Here is a 12262-nt window from a genome sequence, read left to right as displayed (position 1 = left end):
ACGAGAGGCTGAGGATGTAGATATGCATATACATTATATCCCTCGATATTGTTAGGCTTAATGAAATCCGAAAACAGACCCATCAACAGACTCCTTCAAACATTACAAAAAATACCAGTTAACTGGAGTATCAAAATAAATGGTAGAAATTACTGTCGTAAGTGAACTCCTAAAGGAAATTTAAAAAGATTACAGACTGTCACCAGGCAAATAAAAAAGCCACCATGACTAAATTGTACTTTAATGAAATAAAAAAGAATAATTGAAGTGGTGGATTTTTCATCAGAACAATTCTACAGCACCTACTTTTTTCTCCTTTCAGTGGAAAGGCTTAGCCAAGTTGTCTGCCTTTTATTACGAGTCATTTTGGACATTTACTCAGGTTCTAACTAGTGTCATTCAATCATTAACAAGAAATACATGAAAAATCTTAACAGGACATACTGGGATTACAAAATTAGAAAGCAAATGACTTGTGAAAGCTCACATGACAAATAAAAAGGAACATTTTGAAAAATGACTCTAAAGGACCTGGCATAGTTAAAAACCAAAAGCCTTGAAAAATCTCCCACAAATCTATATTCAAATAGTAGACAATTCTTCCCCTTAGCTTTAAAGTGATTCCTACAGATAAATTACCTTTTTTCTAAAACAAAAAAAAAGTCCATTCTGTAAATGAGCATATTCATTTCATTAGAAACAAGTTTAAAAATCTTAAACTTTCATGCACTGTCTAATGTAGATCAATGCTTATTTATGCCTGGTAGCAGGGGCTACGTCTGTTCTTCATTTACACGGTTTAAGGTGTTTACATTTTTCTCTCCATCAGTTTCAATCACTTCATTCGGCTCCATCGAATGGATTTCTTCATCATACGGTGCAAAAATCTTATCTTTTGTGGTATCTTCACAGTAAATGCACTCCTTTAAGTGAACGAAAGGAATCTTAATGGATGGCATTGAAACAAACCGTAATATAGACTGTAAGCTCATTGTGGGCAGAGAATGTGTCTGTTATATTGTACTGTCCCAAGTGCTTAGTACGGTGTTCTCCACCCAGTAAGCCCTCGATATAGACGATCGATTGATAAACAGTCTAGAGAAAAAATACTTTAAACAGTATGTGACAGTTCGGGAAAAACTAAGAAAGCAATCAGTGGCATTTACTGAGGACTTAATGTATGAAGAGCACTTTGTTAAGGGCTTGGGAGAGTGCAATATAAGAGAGTTGGTAGCTTAAGGTTTAAAAAACTGCACCAGAAGCTAGTGGCCTACCCAATTTTTTATTGGCCACCTTGATGACACTAAACACCATAAATGATTTGAAAGGGAAAAGCAGGAGAAACAGCAGGAGGTACTGCAATTAACAAAGGGCCTGAGCTTCCAGTGGGTTTTGTGGCCTTCCTTTTATACTGGAGGGCATCATATAAGTAACAAGTAAAGAGATCTGGATGCCAGAGTGGATGACAAATTGAACTTCTATTATTAAAAAAACCTTCTAGATGTAAAAAAAAAAAAAAATTCCAAATTGTATGGACATGTACTAATAGAAGCATGACAGAAGTTGGGAAGTATTTTTTTCCACTAAATTCAGCCTATTAAAATAAGGATGCAAAAACGGAATATGGTGTAAAGGAGTTATGGAAAAATCGGAATGGTTCTAGAAGAGCAACAAGGATGAGTTTGGAGTCTCTCAGTAAATGTGTGTTTTTTTAATCACTCTTTTTCACGGGACAGGCTGAATACTCAGAGCTCAATAAACAGCTGTGATGGCTATGCCAAGGAGCCGTAGTAGCAGGGCCACAGTGGTCCTAATCCCAGCTCTACCACTTCTCTGCTGTGTGACCTTGGCTTGCGTCATTTCCCTTCTCTAGGCCTCTGTAAAATGTAACTGTAATCTGTAAAATGGGGATTCATTCAATCGTATTTATTGAGCTCTTACTGTGTGCAAAGCACTGTTCTAAGGACACATAATAAATAAAGAGATACATTTCCTGCCCACCACGAGCCTTATGTGGGACAAGGACTGTGTCCATCCTGATTATCTTGTATCTACCCCAGTGCTCAGTACAGCGTCTAGCCCCACAGTAAAGTGCTGAATAAATACCATAAAAAAATACCAACCCAACCATGGATTCCAAAGAATTCTAATGTTGGTATGGTGAGTTTCAAATGCCCCTCCAGCTCTGTCATTCACTACATCCATCCTCTACTCTCCTGCCAGCCCACCAGAGAGTCTCTGCCCACACCAAATGCTCAATAACTACTATTGACTGGTTCTGGTGACCTGGCAGTAGGGTGGAATTAAACACTTAGAGGCAGGAGAACGGAGCCAGCAGCACTCCCAAGAATCACTCAATATAGCCCTGGATTTATTAGTAGGCAGGCCAGCACAAGAAGCAATTTCATGGACTGGCTGCCCAAACAACAGTCTCAAAGTGGGGTGAGTTCAACTGCGCTGAGAACCATTGGTTTGGAAATGAGGCAGGGATAGCTCCCAGAGGTAAGAAAAAAGTGGCATCTAACTAGTCTTCTTTAAAAAGTTACACTGGACTGAAGTTTATGGTAGCTTTTCTTCTTTGTCAGCTTCTTTGCTTGTTCCCTTATCCCTTCTTTACGTCACCTGTCTACCTCCATCCCTCCTCCCTCTCACCACCACAACCTCAGCTACTTGCATGACATTTGTTCTCCCTAAATACAGGAAAATCTTCTTATCCATGAGTGACAGACAATGGAACAGGTTAGCCATAAATCATGACTGTGGAAATTTTAACCAGCAAGTTAACTAAAGTGGGAATTTTAATCAACCATTTTAAAATAACAAAGGTAAACTTACAGATACATTAACTGCTTTGGGCAGCCCACCCTTCTGAATCCATGAATGAACTTCGTTAAGCTCTCTCTTTTGTTCTTCTGTAAACTTGGGCTGGAATTTCTGCATTCGCTTCAATTTTTCTCTGTCTTCTTTCAAAACAGCTTCCAAGTTTCTTAAAAAAAAATCAGCAACTGTGAGTTTCTGCTGGGCTTTTTCTTTCTGTAAGGATCCATTTTATTCTCGAACTTCCATGGTTAATATGAAAAGTACAGCATTTGTCTACTTTTAAATTTAATTCTCCCCTGCCACATTCAAGAGAGCCAAAATTTAGCATGAAATTATTTCATCAACAACCTTCCAGTCCTAAGAGATGATCTATTAGTCTTCTACTCTCTCCCCGCTTTTAATATCACCCTCTCTAGACTGTAAGCTCCTCGAGGGCAGCAAATGCACTTACCAACTCTGCTATATTATACTCTTCCAAGTACTTAGTTCAGTACTCTGAACACATTAAGCATTTAATGAATACTATTTATTGAATATCAAACAGAATTTGAGCTTTCCCTTTCATATAACTTAATAAAAAGTCCAAACTTGGTATGGAGGAGGCATGATGTGAGTGCAAAATTCTATTATTATTCTTATATTGGCCCCACATCTTGATACCCTACGGGAAACAAAAACACAGCTACTGCTTCAATCACTGTGTCACTTTAATAGTCTTTCCAACAGATGTGAGCAATTTAGCCAATTTCTTACGAAAACCAGTTGCCATCCAATACTTTCTTAACTATATGGAGTTAGTCTACATTAGATAACTTTTGTGTTTTTCGATTTGTTTATCCTCCTTCTCTGCACAGGTGTGTAGAGTTACCAACCATCTATAGCTGCCCCATCACTCTCCCTGCTACCAATCCCCAGGGACCCAGCCGTGAAGGAAGGACGCTGTCCCTCCCTCAGGACACCGGTGTTCCCACAGTCCCTAGCTGCAGGCTGGGGAAGGATCTTACTAGAACATTGAGAGGGTCCCCAGAGTGTCACAGCTGTGACTTATGGAACTGCCTCTCTCAGCTCTGTGGAGCCCAGAACTGTGCAGCTACTTTCACGCTTGGCATCATCTACGTCTTTGGTCTCTCAGTAGTAGTGAGAGTATTTTTTAAGTGCTTGGTATGTGCAGAGTACTATACTAAGCGCTGGGAAAGAATTTACTGCTGGGAATTTGATCCAGCCCATCCCTTGAGGGGGGCTCACAAGCTCATTATGGGCAGGGAATGTGTCTATTAGAGTGTATTCTCCCAAGCGCTTAGTACAGTGCCCTGCACGTAGTCAGTGCTCAATAAATATGACTGACTGATAGTTGACTGACTCATAATCAAAGGACTTAGTCTGCCTTTCCTTACATGTCTGTTGTCAATGCCTCCCCTCAGTCCTTAGACTGTGAGCCCCTTTAGCCCAGGAACTCTGTCTAGATCTCATCTATGCATTTCTATCCCATAGCTTAGCACAGTGGTTCACACATTGTAAGCATTAAATAAATATTATTACTACTATTAACCCCAGGACATGGCCATAATAAGTTCCTCTAAAACATGGATTAATCGTGGATGGTTTTTTATCACAGGTTGCATTTTTCCACAGACTCACAAGAGCCTTCTCCCTCTTTCACTACTACCTTTATTTTCTTGGCTTAATTTCCCGTTTCTAATCACTCCTAGCTCTCAGTCAATGAATGGTATTTACTGAGTGCTTATTGGGTGCAGAACACTGTACCAAGCACTTGGCGGATTACTATACAACTGAGTTGGTAGACATCCCCCCTGTCCACAACGATCCTACAGTTTAGCTTACAAAGAGTTTATCCATCCCAAACTCCATATTCCCTTATTTTATGACTGTGAGACCCTGGAGGCCCATCACCCTACAGGAATTCTCATCCTCATACTTCTTCCCAGAGCTCAGTACAATGCTTGGAATACAGGAGGCATTTGACCAATTAATGAATTATCATTATCCCTACAGATATGCAAAGGAACAGTTAAGATAGTTACCTGGATGGGATCTGATAAGTCATCATAACCGTTTCATCTGCATTTGCCATTAATAACCAAATAGGATCCTGAAGAACATATTTAATGAAATGCTCACGTTCCTCTTTGTCTGTAATCATTTTTACTTTATGATTGTTCTCTGAGGAGTCAACACTTCCAAAGTATTTGCTGGTATGACTTGTCTCACTACTGCCTTTATAAATAGAAAATGTAAGAAGTGTTAAAACACAGATAAAATTCAAATGGCAAAATACACATTGAAAGTCAAAATATAAAATTAGTGGATTTTATGGTACGATTATACCTTACACTAGACTGTCCCACTTCCAAACTCTTATTTATTCTGTTCCCTGGCCTAGAACTCTCTTTTCCTCAAATTTGCCAAGCAAAAGTGCTTCCCATCTTCAAAGTCTATCCTAAAATTCACCCTCCTCCAGGAATGCTTCCTCAATGAATTCCCACAACGAGTCACATCAACTCAACAGCCATCCCTTGTATGCGATCTACCGATCAGCATGTACATGTTTACATGTATTCTACTTGGCACACAAGTGCTTTTGCTACACATTTAGGCTAGAAGGCAAAGGTAAAATTAGGAAATTAGCAAGTGAGAACCCTGGAAATAATGTGTCATATGAGAAGAAAAGGTCAGGTGTTATGTAGTGTACTCGTATATACAATGTGAATCTTCCTTAGTATGAAGTTTTACAAGAACTTTTTTCTACTAATCTACATAGCCTATTTATTTACCTCATTCTTCTTTCCATACTTTTGCTATTACCACTTAGAGCTTTGTTCCTTCTCCTCTGCTCACTACTGCCACATAATTTATGTCTGCCTCTCTCATATAGATAATAACTTCCTTGAAGTGAGAAACCAGCATGGTTAGAGAAGCAGCATGGCCTCGTTGGAAAAGCACAGGCCTGAGTTCTAATCCTGGTTCTGCCTCTTGATTGCTGGGTCACCTTGGACATGTCACTGAATGTCTCAGTGCCTCAGTTTCTTCATATGTCAAATACCCGTTTCCATCGTACTTAGACTGAGCCCCCTATGTCCAACCTGATTATCTTGTACCCACCCAGTGCTTAGTACGGTGCTTGGAATATACTAAGTGTTTAACAAATACAACAATTATTAATTATAACATGTCTTTTGCTCTTGTCTGCTCTGCATGCAGTGAACATTAAAATATTACTGATTGATCATAAACTGAAATCTCCTCCATGCCTTTGAGATTTTTTATAGAGAATGTCTGTGGTTACTGACTTTTTGTAATTATAATAATAATAATGAGGGTAATTGTTAAGCACTTACTCTGTGCCAAGCACTATTCTAAGCACTCAGGTAGAGACCGTGAGCCCATTGTTGGGCAGGGATTGTCTCTACCTGTTGCCGAATTGTAAATTCCAAGCACTTAGTACAGTGCTCTGCACACAGTAAGTGCTCAATAAATACAATTGAATGAATACAAGGTTCTCAGGGTGGACACATTCTCTGTCCCACTTGGGGCTCACAGTTTTAATCCCCATTTTACAGATAAGGTAACTGAGCTACAGAAGTGAACTGACTTTCCCAAGGTCATATCAGACAATTGGCAGAGCGGGATTAGAATCCAGGATTTTCTGGCTTCCAGTCCTATGCTCTCTCTCCACTATGCCATCACACCACGCTGCTTTTTGGTTTATAAGTAAAACTTATAAACCAAGAAGGACCTCAAAATTGGTTCATTTTTGAAGATGAATGCCATCCAATGAAAACTCTGCTTCCTGCAGCATGGTTTAATGGAAAGAGCATGGGTTGGGGAGTCAGAGGACTTGGGTTCTAATCCTGGCTCTACCATTTGTCTGCTGCCAGACCCTGGGCAAGCCACTTCTTTGTGCCTCAGTTACCTCATCTGTAAAATGGGGATTAAGACTGTGAGCCCCACATGGGACAAGCTGATTACCTTGTATCTCCCCAGTGATTACCTTGTATCTACCCCAGTGCTTAGAACAGTGCTTGGCACATAGTAAGCACTTAAATACCATTATTATTATTATTATTATTGTTTTCTACTTTGAAATAGGGAAAACATAAAGATGAATAATAGAAACTTGGTATTTGCCATCGTCCACACAATATTAAATATATCTTTTCAGCTATATACTTTTCGATGATATGCTTTTTAGATGAGGTTACTTCTCCTTCCCTTCAGACTCTAAACTTCTAAAGAGAGGGTAGGTACAGTGACAGTCAATCAATCATATTTATTGAGCACCTACTGTGCATACAGCACTGTACTAAATGTTTGGGAGAGTGCAATTATGAGACTTTGTAAACACGTTCCCAGGCCACAATGGGATATACAATCTGTAAAGCCCTTTGCACACTGTGGTCATTCATGGAAAATTGTGAATGGTGAATAAATGAATACCAATAGTAAGTAAATACAGATGTGAAGTGCATTTTGAAAGGATAATTCTTTGTCAAGCATCAGGAGTCGGTGATACCTTCTTAATGCTCATGGAAACAAAAGACAGTAGGGGACTAGGTTTTATTCTAAAACAATCCAAGAACTCAGATAATAAATCTGAGCCAGAAATGGCATTTCTACCATAAGATTCTTTTTTTTTTTTAAAATGACATTTGTTAAGCGTTTACTCCGTGGCAGTTACTGTACTAAGCACAGGAGTAGATACAAGCTGATTACGTTGGACACAGTCTATGTCCCATATGGGGCTCTCAGTCAATCCTCATTTTACAGATGAGGTAACTGAGGCACAGAGAAGTTAAAAGACTTGCCCATAGTCACCCAGCAAACAAGTGGCAGAGCTGGATTAGAAGCAGTGTGGCTCAGTGGAAAGAGCACGGGCTTTGGAGTCAGGGCTCATGAGTTCGAATCCCAGCTCTGCCACTTGTCGGCTGTGTGACTGTTGGGCAAGTCACTTAACTTCTCTGTGCCTCATATCCCTCATCTGTAAAATGGGGATTAAGACTGTGAGCCCCACGTGGGACAACCTGATTCCCCTATGTCTACCCCAGCGCTTAGAACAGTGCTCGGCACATAGTAAGCGCTTAACAAATACCAACATTATTATTATTATTATTAACCCAGTCCTTCTGACTCCAAGGCCAGTGCTCTATCCTTTACGTCACGTTGCTTCTCACCTCCCCTTATCCCAGACCACCATACCCCAATTCGGACTCCTTATTCAACTTCCCTCTTCCTTGATGCGCAAATCCATACCCTCAATTCTGTCCTTTCTGCCAAATTCAATTTCCTCCCTCTCTCCCTGTCCCTCTGCTGAACTAGGATTCTCCACTCCCCAGCCCTGGATCTCCTGTAGAGAACACTTCCTCCGCTCCTGAGCTCATGCCAAGGAAGGCTATTCTAGAAACCCCAGAACTAGGCCTATTTTTCTAGGCTTATGCCGTTGAGTCGTTTCCGACCCACAGCGACACTACGGAAACATCTCTCCCAGAACACCCCACTCTTCATCTGCAATCGTTGCAGTAGTGGATCCATACAGTTTTCTTGGTAAAAACACCAAAGTGGCTTACCATTGCCACCTTCAGTGCAGTAAACATGAGTCTCTGCCCTCGACTCTCTCCCATGCCGCTGCTGCTCAGCACGGGAGAGTTTTGACTTGTAGCAGATTGCCTTCCACTTGCTAGCCACTGCCCAAGCTAGGAATGGAATGGAGCCTTATTTTGGCTTCTTTAAATTCCGCCTCACCTGCTATAACTGCCCTACTCTCTGCTTAAAAAACACTATTTCTCCTCTCTTCCCTCTCTTATTTTTCCTCTCCTCCCCATTCCCACTTATCTCACCAACTATTCCAGACCTTTAGCTCCCTCTTGAAATCCTAATGACCAGACCTCTGTGTTCTCTCATGAAATTATCCTGTCATTTTGCTTATAAAACTGAAGCCATCAGGAGTGATATTCAAAACTTACTTCCCCAGCTCCGTCCTGCCTCCACCAATCCAATCTCAGCCTTCTCTCAAGAAATCACTCACCTGCTTTCAAACTCTACGCCCTCCATCGGTGCCTCAATCCCATCCCTTCACACCTTATAAAAATACCCATCTTCTCTCCATAACCGCAATCGCTCTCTATTTCTTCTCCTCCAATTCTCTCCTTGAGCACCCCCCCCACCCCCACCAAAACTGGCTTCTGTCCCCTTCACTCCACAAAAACTACCTTCTCAAAGGTCACAAATGATTTCCTTCTTGCCAAGTCCTAAGGCCTCCACGCCAACCTAATCCTCCATGGCCTCTCAGCTGCCTTCGACACTGTTGACCACTCCCTTCTCCTGGAAACATTATCCATCCTCAGCTTCACTGACACTGTTCTTTCCTGGTTCTCCTCTCTGGCCACTCATTCTCAGTCTCTTTCATGGGCTCGTCCTCTGCCTCACACAGTTCAGTTCTGGGTTCCCTAATATTCTCCACCTACACCCACTTCCTTGGAGAACTCATTTGCTCCCATGGCTTCAACTACCACCTCTATGGGGATGACTCCCAAATCTACATCTCCAGCCCTAATCTCTCACTCTCTCTGCACTCTTGAATTTCCTCCTGCTTTCAAGACATATATAATGGATGTCCTGCCGCCATCACCTCAAACTTAACAAGTCCAAAACAGAACTCCTTATCTTCCACTCAAACCCGGGCCTGCCCGACTTTATCACTGTAGATGACACCACCGTCCTTTCAGTTTCACTAGAATCTGGTGGTTATCCTTGACATCTCTCTCATTTAACCCACTTATAATAATCTTGGTATTTGTTAAGCGCTTACTATGTGCAGAGCACTGTTCTAAGCTCTGGGGTAGATACAGGGTGATCAGATTGTCCCACGTGGGGCTCACAGTTTTAATCCCCATTTTACAGATGAGGGAACTGAGGCTCAGAGAAGTGAAGTGACTTGCCCACAGTCACACAGCTGACAAGTGGCGGAGCCGGGATTCGAACCCCTGACCTCTGACTTCCAAGTCCGTGCTCTTTCCACTGAGCCACGCTTATTCAATCTATCACTAAATTATGTTAATTAAATCTTCACAACACTGCTAAAATCTGCCCTTCCCTCTCTAGCCAAACTGCTACCACATAAATCCAAGCACTTATATTCTCCTGGCCTGATTACTTTATCGTCCTCATTGCTGACCTCCCTGCCTGCCCAATCCAATTCATACTTCACTCAGCTGCCCAGATCACTTTTCTAAAAAAACATTCAGTTTATGTTTCCCCTCTCCTCAAGAATCTCCAGTCGTTGCCCATCCACCTCCGGATCAAGAAAACTCCTTACCCCTGGCTTTAAAGCACTCAATTACTTTGCCCGCTTCTACCTTACCTTGCTGCTCCTCTACTACCATCTAGCCGGCACACTTCTTTCCTCTAATGCTAACCTATTCACTTCACCTCATCTCATTCAGGTCCATGTCTTGCCTTTGGCCTGGAACACTCTCCCTCTTCATATCAAAAAGACAACTACTCTCCCGTTCTTCAAAGCCTCAATGGAGGCACATCTCCTCCAAGAAGCCTTCCCGCACCCTGCTACTCCACTATAACCCAGCCTATACACTTCGCTCCTCTAAAGCTAACCTACTCGCTGTACCTCCATCTTTTGTATTTTGCTACTGACCTCTCACCAACAACTAGCCTCTGGCCTGGAATGCCCTCCCTTCCTCAGAGCCAACAAACAGATTACTCTCCCCCACTGAAAAGGCTTATTGAAGGCATATCTCCTTCAAAGAGGCCTTCCCTAAGTCATCTTTTCTTTTTCTTCAACTCCCTTCTGTCACCCTGCCTTGCTCCCTTTAACCATCTACCCCTACAGCCTGTACATACATATCACAATTTGTTGATTTTTATTAATTTCTGTCTCCACCTCTAGACTGTAAGTTCATTGTGTGAAGGGAATGTACGTGTTATATTGTTACTCTCCCAATGGCTTAGCAACCCAAATCCCAGCCTGCTCAGAAGCAGCGTGTCTCAGTGGAAAGAGCACGGGCTTTGGAGTCAGAGGTCATGGGTTCAAATCCCGGCTTGGCCACTTGTCAGCTGTGTGACTTTGGGCAAGTCACTTAACTTCTCGGTGCCCCAGTTACCCCATCTGTAAAATGGGGATTAAAACTATAAGCCCCACGTGGGACAACCTGATTCCCTTGTGTCTACCCCAGCACTTAGAACAGTGCTCGGCACATAGTAAGCGCTTAATAAATACCAACATTAATAAATACCAACATTAACATATCTTTATAGTCCATTGCTTCCTTTTAGCCCTGATTTATTTTTGTGTCTGTCCCCTTTGCTGGATTTGCAGGCTCCTTGAGTTCAGGATCATGGTTGTGATTAATTCTACTGTACTCTTCTAAGTGAGCAGTCCAGTTCTCTGCACATGGAAGGAACTGAATAAATATGACTGAGTTTACCGGTTCCACTTCTAGATAGGTCACAGACATTAGATCCAGATCCCAGAGATTCAGAAGCGGCAGAAACTGCACTCCCAGTTGAAGCAGATCCAGTGCCTGAACAAACATCTTCATTCAGTAAAAGATCAAGAAAGTCACTTGGCATGGAGAGTGCATCACTGTTATGCGTATCCATTGGTGTGTCCACCTTAGAAAATAAAGAAAATGATTAAGCTTTTTTTTTTTTTTTGCAAAATCTTCAGTCAGTCCATTGTATTTATTGAGTACTTACTGTGTATACAGCACTGTACTAAGCACTTTGGCGAGAACAACTGACACATTCCCTGCCCACAACGAGCTTACAGTGTAGAGGGGGAGAGAGACATTAATATAAAGTTACAGATCTATACATAAGTGATGTGGGGCTACAGCTATCCAGAACATATTATCTTGCATCTTATTATGAAGATATTATCTTACATCTTTTATCGACCTCACTATTTTGAACAGTGCTTGGCATATAGTCAGTACTGACTAACAAATACCACTATTATGATTATTAGTATTGTTACCAAGCTGAAGCTAGAGTATTTTTCTTTATTACAATGAAAAGAAAAGAACATAAATAAATTACCCATTTTCTACAGGGAAATAAGATTTACAGCCTTCTTATACACTGCCATATTTCTAACTTTCAGTTCAAAGTGTACTCTCATTACCAACTCTGAAAATATTTGTTTTGTTCATGGGAAAAAAAATCATCTATAGGATCCCTAGGGAAGGAAGAACACAATATATCCAGTTCTCTTATACCACAAGGGTTGCATTCTTGCAAAACACTGCATTAAGGAAAACAAGTAATCCATGCATGCAGAATCCAAAGAGATTTGAATTGTTAGAAGAATGTTCTCAAATACCCTAACAAAGATCCAGCCAAAAAGTGTATTGAAAACACATGCTTTGGGTAGAGTGGACTGTACTTCCACTTCCTTGTCCCCTTCTTTTTC

The 12262-nt window shown here is 41.3% G+C and overlaps 1 protein-coding gene across 5 annotated transcripts in view; it reads right to left on the bottom strand.

The window, feature by feature from the left end:
* Positions 1-211: 211 nt before the first annotated feature.
* The window catches only part of PER2 (period circadian regulator 2), a 74149-nt gene continuing 62098 nt past the window's right edge, over positions 212-12262 (bottom strand). For all 5 annotated transcript variants that reach the window (XM_039912790.1, XM_016228259.3, XM_007671721.4 and 2 more), the window contains 4 exons: positions 11277-11463; positions 4863-5055; positions 2836-2986; positions 212-923 (listed from right to left, as the gene is read on the bottom strand). In XM_039912790.1, the coding sequence (XP_039768724.1) occupies positions 774-923; positions 2836-2986; positions 4863-5055; positions 11277-11463 (681 nt within the window). In that variant the 3' untranslated portion in view covers positions 212-773. The remainder of the gene's footprint in view (positions 924-2835; positions 2987-4862; positions 5056-11276; positions 11464-12262) is intronic.

Source organism: Ornithorhynchus anatinus, chromosome 1, assembly GCF_004115215.2.
Source record: "Ornithorhynchus anatinus isolate Pmale09 chromosome 1, mOrnAna1.pri.v4, whole genome shotgun sequence".
NCBI lineage: Eukaryota > Metazoa > Chordata > Mammalia > Monotremata > Ornithorhynchidae > Ornithorhynchus > Ornithorhynchus anatinus.
This window is presented reverse-complemented; position numbering and strand designations above follow the sequence as displayed.